The 15,590-nt window shown below is 46.4% G+C and overlaps 1 protein-coding gene across 1 annotated transcript in view; it reads left to right on the top strand.

Moving 5' to 3' along the window:
• BEND4 (BEN domain containing 4) overlaps positions 1-14,885 on the top strand; it is a 32,213-nt gene extending 17,328 nt beyond the window's left edge. The window contains exons 3-5 of the mRNA XM_036247332.1: positions 4,947-5,038; positions 10,966-11,206; positions 14,668-14,885. Coding sequence (XP_036103225.1) covers positions 4,947-5,038; positions 10,966-11,206; positions 14,668-14,885 — 551 coding nt within the window. The remainder of the gene's footprint in view (positions 1-4,946; positions 5,039-10,965; positions 11,207-14,667) is intronic.
• Positions 14,886-15,590: the final 705 nt, after the last annotated feature.

Below are 15,590 nucleotides of genomic sequence, written 5' to 3'. Positions count from 1 at the left end.
AGCCAAGTCAGCAGAGTCAGTCAAGTGGCCTGTCCGAGGAATTCACTAGGCTCCTAGTCGTAGATGACAATAGCTTATGTTAGGCAGTGTTTACTGGGCATCTTCTGCTTTATATGCAGTAACTATGTAATAGGTAATAGTCTTTTTCTTTTTTAATCCTCACTCAAGGATATTTTCCATTGATTTTTTTTTTTATAGAGAAGGGGGGAGAGAAACATTGATGTGTAAGAAAAACATTGAGCCCTGGCCGGTTTGGCTCAGCGGTTGAAGCGTTGGCCTACGGTACAGAGAGACCCGGGTTCGGTTCCCGCTAAGGGCATGTACCTTGGTTGCAGTTTGTCCCCGGCCCTGGTTGGTCGTGCGGGTGGCAGCCACTCGATGTGTCCCTTTCACATCGATATTTCTCTCTCTCTCTCTTCCTCTCTCTCCCTCCTGCTCTATCTGAGCAAAAAATGGAAAAATGTCCTCGGGTGAGGATTAAAAAAAAAGAAAAACATTAATTGGTTGCCTCCCGTACTTCCTCCAACTGGGGATTGAACCTGCAACCTAGGTATATGTCCTGACCAGGAATCAAACCCACAACCTTTTTAGTGTACATGTTGTTGATGCTCAACTAACTGAGCCACCCGCTGGGCAGTAATATCCTTGTTTTACAGATGAGATAACAGAAGCTAAAAGAGGTTAAGTTACTTGCCCAGGATCACACAGTTCAAAAGTGCCCGAGTCAGTACATTAAGGGGGAAAAAAAAAAAACTATCCAAGAATTACTTTAGGACCAATTCCCCAGCATTTTTGTCAGTGAAGTGTCATATACTAGTATTCTCTTAGAGTATCTTAAAGACCGTGTGTGTGAATGTAACTCGCTTACCCCGGCCTGATGCAAACGAGCCATCCAGGCCAGGGGCTGCTTTGTTTCTGAGAGCAGCTGGGAGAGGATTTGCAGCCCATTCCTCAGTCCGCACTTTATTGACGAAAAAGATCTTTTTACTTTGCTTTTTCTCTCCCAGGTATTTTATACTCTTTACAGGATTGTATAGTATGCATTTTAAAATGTCACCACATAGAGGAGGGGAAATGATAAATGTCAGTATCAGAATAGACACTTGGGACACCTTCATGCCCTCGCTTTCCTTTAATAGGGAGTTGCTATTGTTCTGGGTTCCTCTTTTTTTTAAATTAAACCTGCTAGATGAACCTGACTTCCTTTGACAGAATGTGTGAGTAAGTGAAACCTGCCAAGTGGGGCTAAGGTGGTGGCTTCTCCGTCAGCGAGAGTGACTTGCTTAAAGTCCACAGTTTGCACAAGGAGACAGTTAGATGTGGAGGCCTCTGGAGCACTGATCGGCCCCTGAGACTCCGTTGGTCTTTTCACTGCTCTAAGGCCTGATCTCCCTCTTCCTTGGGGGCCAGCAGAGCAGTGTCTGGCCCGAACTGCACAAAACCGCACATGAATCCCTGGTCCCAACCCCCCATCTGTGAGGGCCCCACATCCTCGCTCAGAAAGTCCCGTGTGTCCACAGAGCCGGGGGGTAACAGGACAGAGGGCCAGGGGACAGCAGGTTTCCAGCAGTCCCTGCTCAGTGCCCTGTGTGTCCCCGGGCAGGCAGCACGGTGTAGCTGGGACAGGACAGTACTTCTCTCCCCTTTCATCTCTACTTTAAGGGACACGGCTGCCTCCACTTCCCAGACTGACTGTTGTGTGTTTCTCTTTTTTCTCACAGAAAGCATTTCACTTGATTCTACAGCTTCCCTTGTGAACCTAGGCAATTCCCCAAGGAGCCGTCAGTCGGGAGAGATACTCCAAATCCGACGGCAGGGGCTCTGGGGGAGAGCGTCCGGAGGCCTCGGCTTTCTGAGGGTCAGGGCTGGGAGTTTGCCAAGGAGGCGCCGGAGGGACGGGGCTCGGGCTCAGGCAGCAGTTATTCCCGTTTTTTAACAGCTGGCTGAATCTGAGTCTTATCTTCCTGGCCTTCAGCCTTGTGCCCAGGTATCAGCCGACAGGACCCGCTTGCTTTCAGTAAAGCCCCCTCAGCCAGTAAATGCAACACGTGTGAAGCAGCTGGCCTTGCACAGTGGCTTCGCACTGCTGCCTAAACATTTGGGTGTGAAGAATTGGAGTCAACCTCCAAGCCCTTCCAGGGCTCTGTGATCGACACTGAGGGCAACAGAGCAAAGGAATGCAGACATTCTTCAAACAACTTCAGATTATTCTAATACGTGGCCACTGTAGAAATCCTTTTAAACTGGTTTTTACAAGCCTGATAAGGATAAATATAATAATAACTACCCTAATCCTGCTACTAAAATATAATCACAGTTAAAAATTAACATTTTGGCTTATTTCTTTCCAGTCTCTTCTCTATACACATAATTACCTTTAACATGGTGGAGGTCATACTGAATATTCAGATTTTATTTTATTAAATTTATTGGGGAGACAGTAGTTAATACGATTATATGAGTTTCAAGTGAACAATTCTATACTACATCTGTATATTGTATCATGAGCTCACCACCCGAAGTCTGGTCTCCTTCCATAAGCATACATTTGACCCTCTTTATATTATTATTATTTGTTATTGTTGTTGTTGTTGTTGTTAAGCCTCATCCGAGGATTTTTTCCATTGATTTTTAGATAGAGAAGGAAGGAGGGAGAGAGAAACATTGATGTGAGAGAGACACATCAATTGGATACCTCCCATATGACCCCAGGGCCGGGATCGAATCTGCAACCCAGGTATGTGCCCTTGACTGGGAATCAAACCCGAGATCCTTTGGGCTATGGGCTGATGTTCTAACCCCCGAGCCAAAACAGCCAGGGCATTTGACCCCCCTTTTACTCTCTGCAACCTCCGCCAGCCCCCTTTCTCTCTCATAACCACCTACTGTTGTCTGTGTTCATGCGTTCTTTTGTTTGTTTTGTTGGTTGGTTTGTTGTTTTCTGTTTTATATTCCGCATATGAGTGAAATCATATGATTCTTGTCTTCTGAGTAATTTTGCTTAGTATGATGCTCTCAGGATCCATCCCTGTTGTAGCAAATGGCAGTATTTCATTCAGTTTTGTAAGCATTTCTGTGCTTCCTTTAAACATTTCTTTATAAACATCTTAATGACTGTGAAATATGGGTAAGGAATCAAAAGAAGTTTCATTCTAATCCTGATCTGTCAATCAGTATTGACAAACTTCACTAAAACTTCCCAACTAAATCCAGAGTGATGCCTTGCCCGTCTTGGCACAGCAGTGACATGTGTACCACTGGGTTAGATCCTGCCCCAGACTGTGGGGACAGAGTGCTGCTGCGGGGTCCTGCTGGGCCTGTGCAGAGCAGACGTGGACACAGGACTTCGAGGGACCCCAGGGGCCACAGACCTCAAACACAAGCCTGCTTTCTGCCTCCACTACTTCTTCTGCCTGCGGCTTGTTCTCCCGGAATTAATGCCCATTGCGAGAAAATGCGTTCTTACTCACTGTGGTTAGGCAGGCAGCATTGGGGGATGTGACCAGTCTTATTAAAGTTTGGTTTAATGGAAGTCCTTCTTCAAACTGGCACACATATGCCTTCTTTTTATTAACTTTTGGGGTTCAGCAAATGCTTCTTCAGTTTGAAGAATATATGTAAACGACGATTCAAGAGTGGCCTGTGACACAGGAATATAAGACACAGGCCTGTAAGCATGGCTATTTACGAAAAAATTTTTGTCAAGAAGAAAAATTTCCTAACCCACTCTTACTTCCTCTCATTCAAATTCTTGAAAAGGGTGTTGATGGAGTCTGTGATTTGTTCTATCAGTGTTATGTCGCCTAAAAATCCCAAAGCTTTAGCAGTGGATAAAGATGATCATTTCTGTTTGCTTTCTCTATGAAAAAGTGCTGAGAGCCCGGACAGTGTGGCTCAGTGGCTAGAGCATCGTCCCATGGACTGAGAGGTCCCACTTCAATTCCCAGTCAGAGCACATGCCCAGGTTGTGGGCTCCATCCCCAGTAGGGGGCGTGCAAGAGGCAGCTGATCGATGTATCGCTCTCACATTGATGTTTCTATCTCTCTCCCCCTTCCTTTCTCCTAAAGAAATCAATAAAAACATATTTAAAAATAAGTAAAATAAAATTGTGGCTTAGGTTGACTATTTATTATTATTTTTAATGTGACAAAACCATTTTAAGAAAACACATATCTAAGACATAGTGGTGATAATTCGTATACATTAGGCTATTCACTGAGCTACCAAGGCCTTTAAAAACAATTAGTACTCCCCAAAGGGCTCTAATATAAATCTTAAGATGTAGGAATTATTTATGCAATGCTACAAAAAAAGGTCAGGCTTTATGTTGGGTTACTGTCTGTTCAGTTTTATTGTAATTATTCCGTGAGACCAAGCCTTCAAAAGATAATGAACGACCAGTGACCAGATCTAATTGGACCGGATCCGTTGAGATTCTTGAGAGGAGAGACTGGGACACTTACAGTGGGAACCATGTGGTCAGTGTAGTCCTGTTGGAAACAGGACTGCATTCCTGCTCTCTGGGGAACTAGGTGTGACTGTCGTTAAAGACGAGTGTTATGTTATTGATTAAAAACTAGTGAAATACTGGTTTTCAGTATTTTCACTTTAAAAAGCATCATTTGAGTCAAAGAAGACAAATCATGTCCCTTCTGTGAGTTGTTCATCGATCATTGTTGTTGACCCAAATTCATCTTAGATTAACTTTGACCTGAAAGTTTCAGGGAATTGTGCTAAGCCTGAAAATTTCCCCCAAACCTTAGCACCTGTTCTGTATTTATAAACTGAAATAAACTACAGGTATCAGATGCAAGAAGATTCTATTTACTTTAGACAGTGCCTTTGTTTTAGAAGTTTACATCAGAAATCTTTTTAGACTGTTAACTGTTTTGTTTCCTTGTGGCAGGGTAGCTAATGTATAATCATTGCACTTTCTCCCACCCAGTGCCCTGCCAGACCGTTTTAGATTACTTGAAGACGGTGCTACAGCATCACAACCAGCTCATGATCCCGCAGCCAGCTGACCAGCCCACCGAGGTAGGTCTCCGTTTGTAAAAAGGTAAATATTGTTCCATTTGGAATTTCCTTAAAATGAAGTGTCTTGATGGCTTACCCACATATACCAGAACAGATTGGCTAGCAAAAGATGATGCATGTATTTAACTCGCAGAGTCAACTGTGGACTCCAGGGGAAATAAGGGAGAGAGCAGTTTAAATAGTGGGGGCAAGTTTTCCACCATTCTTTAGGCACAGAGGGGGCGGGAGATGAGAGACACCAACCTGTCATTCCCTCAGGCACAGCCAGGGTTCCAGATGCCTTTGTCTGTGAGACCTCTCCCAAGCTGAGATTCCAGGTGTTTAGATAGATGTTCACCACACATTAGGGGCCCTGAACCTGAGCATTCTGTTCCTCTGGACCTCAACGGAGGAAACTACCATCTCTCCCGATGTGTAGCAGTGGTGTTTTGATGGTAATGGTCCATCTGTTAAACCACCGTACATTTTTGCAGGATTTAAGGCTGTTTTCTGTGTATGTTTTTTTCATCATTGGGGCCTTAGAACCTAAATCTAGTGGAAGAAGCAACTGCATTGTACCTTACTGGGGTTATAAATGTATAGGATTGAAACAACAGATTCAAGCAGTTCAGTTTTTCCATTTGGCAAGATGAGCCATTCATGCTAGTAACAGTAGGATGCTGACCCCCTCTGTCGTCTGGTGGCCATGTACCCGTTGTCATTCCCTCTGTCTAGTTAAAGTAATATTAGAGTCTGTGCTTACTGTTTAGTAGACCCTGCCGCACACTTGTTCCCACTGCCCCCTGCACGTGACAGACGGGTGAAGAGGGTGGAGTCCGGCTAGGGCCAACTCAGACTCTCACCTTCAGTGTGACCTGAGACTTGTTTGGCAGTTGGCTCCTTTTCCCGGTAATTTGGAGGCGAGATCTCAAAGGTCTAGTCCTTTCCCACAGCCCCAGCCTATCCCTAGCCCCAGCATACTCCCTCTCCTGAATTCCGCAGACGGTAAGATACCAAGTTGGATTCAGTCCTCTGAATTCTGCCACACTTCCTCAACCTTCGCACACACCCCACGCCCATGGGAACCAAGGCCCTTGCCGGTGCTGCCTGGCCCCGCCTGCTCCACCTTGCGCTGCCTCCTCCTAGACTTCGTGCGTCAGTTCCTCCTTGTCTTGTGCACTGATTTCTCTCCTGTTTCTCGGTCATTCCCGAGTATCAGACACACTCAAGTCTTCCCATGCTGAAAATAAGCCTTCCTTTGATCCTTCCTCCATCAGTTGTCTTCCCTCCTTCCATCAGCCACAGAACCCTGCCAGCACTTTCACTCTGCACCGCAGCACGTCTCACTCCTCGAGGTTAGGCCCTGCTCTCACATCAGCATCCCTGGTGCCTGCCATCGGAGGCACTGGCTGAATGGCGACCTCATTTTTTAAAGCGATTCAACACTCGGAAGACTGGTCTCTGTCAGCTCCACCTCCTACTCTCCATTTGCTCTCCCATGTCCGTAATTCATCTCCCCACCCCACTCCGGGTCGTTATGCCCTGCAGGAGGCCCTGGTGGCCTTCCCAGCTGTCCAGTCTGGGGGCCCTGTTTCAGCGTTCGTCAGCCCAGGAGCGCACCCTCCTTCTCCAGGACCTTTCCTCGGCCTTTGTGCCGGGACTGTGCTCTGGTTCCCGCCCTTTGCTTCGTGCGCTTCAGGACGTTCTCCATCCGTGTTCCCCAGACTTCTGCCCTGCGTCGTTCTCTCGCTGTCCACTGCCTTTCTCCGGTCAGTCTTTTCTCTCTCGGACCTTCAGTCACACGTAGGTTAACCAAGTCTGCACCTGGCCCACCAGCCCCCAGGCTCAACTCCGGACCAGTGAGCCCAGTGCCGAGCAGCAGTGGAATGCCCGAACCCAGGACCCTTCTTAATGCCCACCCGCACTCCTGTTTGCTGTGCGGTAAAGGCAGCACCAACCCAGGCAGAAATGTCCGGGGCATCACCCTCTTGCTCATTCCTGACATCACGTGTTTACAGCCATGTCGAGTAGTCTCTCCTTGGTCTCCAGTTCACGCTTAGCACTTTTTACTTGGCCTGTGGCAGCGGATTCTGTCTTCTCTGTCCTCCACACTGAAGTTATTTTTCTAAAGTACAGATCCAAAATAAATGTCACGTACTTCAAATCCTCCTATTACTCCTTAGAATAGGGTCTGCTATTTCTTTTTTAATTCCTCACCTGAGGATATTTTTCTACTTATTATCAGATAGAGTGGGAGGGGGAGAGAGCGAGACAGAGAGAAACATCGACCTGATGGAGCCACATCAACTGGTTGCCTTCTGCACAACCTGACCCGGGCCGGGGACAAACCGCAACCGAGGTACGGGCCCTTGACCGGAATCGAACCTGCAAATCTTGGGTCCACGGGCCGAATCCCTTTCCACTGAGCCAAACTGGCCAGGGTGGTCTGCTATTTCTTAACTTGACATTTCTCTTATACAAAAAGCACACTTTCTCCGAGAAGCTTTCCTTGATTGCCACACCCCCTCTTCTCACAGAGCACAATGTTCACAAGATGAATTCAGAATTTGCTGAAAAGTTAATGCCCACCTGTGTCTTCCGTTTGGTTACGAGGCTGTGAAGACATAAAAAGAGCTGTTTATCGTGGTCTTTTCAAAGTTGACAACGCTAGGTCAGAGTTTAATAACCTGTTGGTGGCTAATTAAAGAGACTGTGCCATCAGCATTCTATAAAAACATAAAAGTCGGGGAAATAACTACACTTCCTCTGGATAGGACTGTTTAGACTCTACCCATAATCATCATGGCTGCTGTATTATTTTTATTGTTATGTTAGGCCTCTGAACATTTCCTCATTGGTATTATTTATTACATTTTATTTTTATTAACTACATACAATAAATCTCATCCACAGCACAGCATTCTGAGTTGTTTTGAGTGTAAATTACTTTCTTATTACATATTTTTTAAAGAAAATTACCTCCAAATGGTATTTCTGCATTTTGGAGAGCTACATTTTATGGAGAGCTGCTATGTTCCAGAAGAGCTAAGTGCTCTCGGGGTAGATTTCTTTAAGAGTTTGAGAAAGCTCCTTCCTTTCTGAGATTGTCAGCTCCCTCGTCTCAAGTATCTCCTGCCTTGAAAGAGACTCGACTCTGGTCTGAGGGGCGAACTCAAATTTGGGGACAGGGTTCCCAGCTCTGCCTCTTCATTGGCGAGACCTCGGGAGAGGGCGTAACCTCCGTGGCTGAACATTTGCAGGAGCCCTGGCTCCAGACGAGCTCGCACGCCTAAGGGAAGAGCTGTGCCCTGTCGCCCTGCCCAGGCCTGGGGGCTGCAGGTCAAGGGTTCGATTTCTGGTCAAGGGCACGAACCTGGGTTGCAGGTTCAATCTCTGGACCCAGTCAGGGCTGTGCAGGGGGCAACCAATCAATGTGTCTCTCTGTCTCTCTTCCTCCCTTCCATTCTCTAATAATCCTGGAACGATATCCTCCAGTGAGGATTAACAACAAAAACAAAAAAAAACTTGTGCAGCATTAAATAAATACAAGGTTTAAAAACTAGTTGCTCAGTCCCCTTTTCTCAGGCTGGCAAGTGTGGTTACAGGGGCCATACCGAGAAGATGATTTTCATGGATGGTGGAAGTCCTCTGTCTGGTAGTCCTTTCTTCGGCCCCTGTCTTGGATGGTCTCTAAAGTTCTTTAACGTTAGCAGTTTATTATCACCAGAAGCTCTTCAAGTGTGCCAGTGCCTCAGCAGTTAGTGAAAAGGGGAGAAGTTGGCTGCGGCACCACTGCTGAGTGTGCACTGTGTGCGGGTCGCGGTGGTGTGGGCTGCGGCGGCCATTCCACAGATGTCTGTCACACCTGCTCGGTGTCCTGCACTGTTGTCGGCCGGGAGAGGGCACAGTCTAAAGCATGTAACAGTCCCAGCCCTGTGGGCCTGTCTTCTGGTGGGGAGATTGGTGGACTCCCCACAAACCTGCACGCGGAATTGTTACCCTTCTTTCGACAGAAGGGAGCTGAAGTGTAGAGAAGGTGGGTCACCTGCCAGGGCCTTCCCAGAGCCCACCTCTCTCCTTGCACTGGCATCTTGGCCCGGGAGGGGCAGAGGGACCGGGGTAGGAGGGCACACGGCGGCCCAGGCTGCTCGTCCGTGGCCGTGGTGACAGTTACTGACTAGGCTTTTCCACAGAAATGCTTTTGACGTGGTTCCTGGTCCGAGGCAGACAGCCCTGGATCCCACCTTCCAGAGACCCCATGGGCTGCGCTCAGGGCCGAGGGGTCAACTAATCAGCACCCTGTGACCCCTTTCCTCCTTGTGCATGGGAAGCCATGGAACTGTCCCCCTTGTGTCTGCCTCTTCTCCTCTGTTCCTTGTGTTAGTGAGGGGCACCACCACTGCACCTGGGGAGCACCTGACTCCTCGGGCTCCCACACCCCGGCTCTCTGAATTGCTGGCTGGACCCCCTAGATGCTGCATCTTTCCTGCTCGCTTTTCCCTCTGCACTGCCACAGACTCGAGTCGTTCCGCGTCTCACCTCCTGCCCTGGGACAGCAGTCTGGACAGCCCTTCGGGACCTCTGGGCTCCTGCCCATCACTTGATCATCTAGGGTACACAGAGCCAGGGTTGATTTATGCTCCCCAATTCTCATATCTTAAACCCATGGTAATTTATTTAATTCCTTCAATTTTACAGACAGGGAAACTTGGGTCCAACAAGTTGAAATAATAACATGCTCAAGAAACACAACAAATAAGACCCAGAGCCAAGATTCTATTAAAACCCAAGTTTACTCTAAATTCAAAGCACAAACTATGTGCCTCAACTTTCTCCCTTAAAAAGGAAACTGAGTCACACTACTGCTAATTCCAGGAAGGATGAATGCTGTGGAGATGAGCTTCCCGGGTATAATTTGGTGACAGTTTCATAGCCCAGTCTGGTGCCTCCTTCCTGTTGGCTTCTGTGCCGGTGGCCTTCCTAGCACTGATAGGACAGAACACTTTCTGAACTAAAACCCTAATCGACCCAAACATTGCCAAATTTATAACCAGTAGTAAATTTGTAGAGTTGTACAACTAAATGTATTTTCCCTTTTTTATTTTGTGCACCTTAATTACTGGGGAAGGAGTACATTAACACTAAGGCCATGGGTTCATTGTCCTGGACTGTAGACTTTTATGGACAACCAGGACGAAAGTGCTAGTTGTGTAGGTGCAGTTGACTAACATGGCTTATCATTGTTGCAGAAATTCCCATAATTAGTCCCACTGCAACTAGTAAGCTTGGGGATTTTATATCAGACATAAATTATGAAGGTGAAAAGTAAGAAACATTTTGAGTTGACATAGTGACATTTGCAAAAGCTGTAATTTGAGAAAACCTGTTTTGCATTATTATTGATATTTTTCCAGTTTCCACAATTTTTTAAATTTACTTATTAATGTTTTCATTGCATCGTAATCCATGACTATCAGGTGTTAGGTGCATAAACACAAGTAATACCTTATGAAACTAGTCCACCAGCATCATTTCTCAACGTACACAACTGCCAACCAAAGGCTGAAGAGACCTATTTGATCACACTCTTCAAAGTCATTTCTGCACATTTTAATAGCTTGGAAAGGAAACTTACGGGTTATATTTAAATAGTGTTCCCTGTCATTGGATCTTGACACATTTTAACCTACCTGTTAAAATGCAGGTTATAAATAGCTCCTCTTTCAAAGGTGTTCATTATACCTCATTGGCTCTTGTTATAGAAAATGCAAATGTAATTTGAAAAGTGCCCGTTCTGAGTGTGAGCAATTACTTGTGCTCCTCAATACCTGGTTCATTGTCAGCACATAGCCACTTGGTTTAAAAGCACGTTTGCCTTTGAAATGGAGATCACCCCGGCTCTGGCTGGCTGGCTAAGTGGGTAATGAGAAAATATTTCGCTTTTCCAGGGAAGCAAGCAGCTGTTGAACAACTACCCTGTCTACATAACGAGCAAACAGTGGGACGAGGCTGTAAATTCTTCAAAGAAAGATGGGAGACGGCTCCTTCGATACCTCATCAGATTTGTTTTCACAACCGATGAGCTTAAGTACTCATGCGGCCTTGGGAAAAGGAAAAGGTCAGTGCAGTCAGGAGAGACAGGTCCTGAAAGACGCCCTCTGGATCCAGTTAAAGTAACATGCCTCCGAGGTACTGCATCCTTCCGCTCAGTGTCCCATCTGTGATCTCATTTCACCGCATTGGCTGTGGCTCCCGTGCAGTGTTCAGCCTTTACTGTTTCTGGTTTTTCCCACTGAGACCTTATAGGCTTCATGTGGCCCATCTACTTGGTATCGAGAAGTTCTTTTTAAAATTCCTCGTTTGCTTTAGCCTTGGTGTTCTCACTGGCACCTAAGCATTGCATAGCACCTCATGTTTTCATGCTTTAAATTCAGACTTTCTTTGCCACCAGCGAAGGCCATCTCCAGCAAAACTAGAGCGTTGGGAAATGCAGAGGGAGGGAAGACATGGAATTTTTTTGTAATTAATAAAATGATATGGTCCATTTCATTTGCAGCCTGTGGCCCATCCCTCCCCCATCCCATCTAGCTTCCTTCTCAAGAGTACATCTCCAACTCCTTAAATTTATTTAGAATTCATTTCCCTTTGTGCCTAAATGTCACTTGCCCAGTCAAACTTTATTCTATTAGTTTAAGAAAAAGGTTTCTGCATTATAAATACTCCTTAGGTAATACCATTTCGCCAGTATTAGTAACTTATTACTTAGTAGCTGACCCACACTTGGTAGGCCAGGCAGAGGGTGAGGAGGAAGAATCGACAGGTGCACAGTTCATTCAGCAGGTTCAAACAAACATAGACAACTAGGAACATTATAGAACTGACAAAAACACTGTTCGCGCCTGAACATTTTCATATTGAAAAGCTCAACTATTAACCTGTATAGTTCAGGCGTAATTTTATTGGTTGGAAAGATTTAATAGTGATTTACTCTGGACGTGGATCCAAATGTTTTCTGGAGAGTAAGTCATAGGGAAAAACCTGATCACTGGTTAGGTGTAAGTTATCACACAGGACACTCAATCCCACACTCCCTGCTGGGATGCCCACAGTGACGGTTAGTGTGCCTAAATGCATATGTAGTATTTCTTAGCAGCCGAGGTTCCCCACGCCCACCCTGAGCTTCGGATAAACTGGCCTGGGGTGGGCATGGGAGGCGTGCATCGCTGTGCCTCAGGACACCCCAGGTGATCTTGATGCCGGTGGCCGGTGCTTCCGAAAACCACTGGAATGAAAATACCAGTATTAACTAGGCACAGGTGCTCCAGAGCACCCCGTCTGGACCTGCTCAGAGTGGGTGTGATGGACATTTTCAGGGTCTTTCTGAGCAAACTAGCCATGGTGCCCTTTATTTCCCAACATCATCAGAGCTGATGGAGTTACTCACCAAGAGGACAAAGAGGCAGTGGCGGGCTTGGGGCTCCCCAGAACGCACTCTCAGTGTGTGCTCCAGAAGCAGCCCTGGGACTTCTAGGGGCTTATTTTAACTAGCGAGCCCGGGAAACTGAGGGGTTAGCACGGTGCCACTGCCCTGGGTGCTGCCACGCCCACTGCAACACTAACGCAGTCCCGGCTGCCTGGCCAGGGCACCTTCTCCTGCTCTTGTCTCCCTTGGGGACTCGACCCACAGGCCCCCACTGGACAATACATAGGGCGCGAGATAGTGATTGTGTCCAGGGCAGCTGGTTAGAGCATTTATGTCTGTCCTGAGGGGCCTTCCTGTGACCTAGAGAGGAATCCCTCCCTGAAGGTTTACGCCTGGTGACTCCAGGGGTAGATGTCTTTGTTTTGGTGAACAGGATTACAAGGAAGCCTTAGACCACGGGACACTTTCAGTGTTGGAAAGCGGGGAGCTTGGGGAATGGAATCAAATCCTGGGCTGACCTGCTCCGGAAAGTTTCAACCCTAAAGGGGAGAGGACCCATGAAGATGCTTCATATTGTTTAACAGAATGAGCTCTACTTTGAGTTAATGGTCCGTCACAGTGTTAGGGAAAGTCCTGTCCCAGCAGTTGACAAGGAGCGGGGAGCAGGGCGCCACCGCAGTGCATTCTCCCCGAGTGCAGGTTGCTGTGTCCTCATCCATTAGCCTTTATTTCCTCTCGTTGATACTTTGAGTCTTTCATTTCCTTGTGTTCATAGGAGAGTGGGGGACCTGGACAGAGAGGGAAATTACTTACACAGTTATTGAATGCTTGCTGAATACAGTAGGGACTTTTGAAGGACAGAAGAGGAATAGAAAACAGCCCCTGGCTTCTGGAGCTAATAACAGTCTGGCTGGAGATGATTGGAGGACAGCTGTGAATAGCTACGAACACAAGGAAGTGATAGAAAGTGTAAATGTTGGAGCCCTTGCGGTCTCAGAGTACCTCCTTTCTCTCTGCCCAGCACTAAAATGACTGTGACCTAGGTTTGCAAAGCACCCTTCAGTGTTTCCCGGGCTTGCACCCCAGAGAAGGTCATCAGGTTCACAGCAGTTTTGCAGAGGGAGGAGCTGAATAAACAGTGTTCTCCCCAAGGAAGGCCACAGGGCTGGGACTGAGGTGAGGCGAGTCTCTCACCTCAGGCACAGAATCGAGGGGGATGCCAACAACCTCCGCGCTGCCCCTGCTTCTGCCACTGGACTCCGCTGAGATGGGCACGGTTCAGTGCATGAGAGTGCTGGTCCAGGTGCCTGAAAGCTGTAGCTTCTTCAAGGGCAGGCAGGGCGTGGATTCACAAAGAAATTTCAGGCCAGGCCAGCCTACAGCCAGAACTACGGTCTTGCAGAGGGAGCGCCGTGGAGAGGAAATGGGGTAAAGCTCAGTCAGCTGTGCAGAAAAAGCGTGATGTAGAACTTTTCCCAGAGTGCTCATCTTCACTTTACCGCCATTCATATTACAATAGCTACGTAGGGACGAAGTAGGTGCCTTGCTCCCTGAAGAAACAGAGGAAGGTTCATTTGGGCTCATTCAAAGGAGGCCAAGTTTGTTTCATTGGAGTCTTACTTTTTATATATTCACCTTCCAGGCATGCTGATTGCTTTCTGGTGAAATTAAATATTTAGAGGAAATCTCATTTTTAAAATATCTGTCAGTGCATAGGTAGACACCACAATTAGAGAGATAAGTATAGCCTACAGTATAACATTTTAAGAATGTGCAAACCTCTTCTGAACTAAAATGTAGGCACTTTCTACTCGTTGAGATTTTGCTATTTTATTGCACTTAATCTACAAATTAGTAGCTAGTTGAAGAATACCATGCGAACGCTATTTGCTCTGCTTCTAGAGATAGTTATAATCCCAAAAATGTGAGGCGGCAACAGTGGGTTTTGAAAATGTAACTTTCTAACTTTTACAGATCAAGTTTGCCTTCTATTTCAATAGCAAGTGTTCCTTAGAAGGATTGCCTTCACGTGACTTACTCTTGCACACGAGTAGGAAGTGTATGTGGAATAAGTTGGGTGTAATGAGTGACATCATCATGGCATTGCATTGGAGTTCTCATAAAGCTTTTCTTACGAGCTTCTGTTAAAGTTTAAGCAGTCTCTTCTACCATCTTCTGCAAAAACCAGCTGTTTTTCTCTCTTTTATTGTTGTGTATGTTCCCACAGAATTCATTAGGATGCACTGTACCTCCAACCCCGACTGGTGGATGCCCTCGGAGGAACAAATAAACAAGGTGTTCAGCGATGCTGTGGGTCACGCCCGGCAGGGGCGAGCGGTGGGAACTTTCCTACACAATGGTGGCTCTTTCTATGAAGGGATCGATCACCAGGCTTCCCAGGATGAAGTCTTCAGTAAGAATTCCCAGGATGGGTCTGGGGATTAGTGGACAGAACCTCTCCATCGTAGAAGCCGGTCGGTCTCCTTAAGAGTCGCAGTTGTGAATGTCCTGTTCCCATCTCTTGAGAGCCCACAGCATGGCATCTGTCAGACTGTGCACCCTAAGTCTCAGCTCTCTTGACCTACTGCCACAGTTCCCAAATAGAAATCCATTTTAGGGTTGTTTGGGAAGTCTGTGGAGCCTACCGTAGATTTTCAGAGTATTATAAAAAGAAAAAACTACAATTGATTTTTAAAAGATTGCTAGTTATATGGTAAGGGTCGGGGGAAAAAATAGGCAAAATCTTGGTCACCTGTCTGAAAGATTGGACTGTGTTCCTGCTCATGGGGAAGGTAGGGACATGGAGTTATTTAAAGGGATAGGAACAAACATTCTGTTATTTTCATTCAAATCAGTCATCTTTATGTTTTCCAAAGACTTGAATTCATACTTCTCAGTAAAGACTTCAGATAGGTGATATCATATACTATATCTACATTGACAGAGCCTATCATGAAATAGAAACCAGAGAACAGGGTCACCTCTAGACAGCAATGAATTGGTAGTCATCTGTTGTTGTTTTTTCATTTATTTTTACCAAAAGTTCCTACCATGTTGATCAGGAAGGCACCAGGTAATCTCTGGAGTTTACAAACAGTAATAGTTCTCATGATGTCAGTCAAGAAACATCCAAAGATCCCAAAACATTGT

This window comes from Molossus molossus, unplaced genomic scaffold (genome assembly GCF_014108415.1).
Source record: "Molossus molossus isolate mMolMol1 unplaced genomic scaffold, mMolMol1.p scaffold_m16_p_1, whole genome shotgun sequence".
Lineage (NCBI taxonomy): Eukaryota > Metazoa > Chordata > Mammalia > Chiroptera > Molossidae > Molossus > Molossus molossus.
Note: the sequence above shows the minus strand (reverse complement) of the source record. Positions and strands in the feature narration are given on the sequence as shown.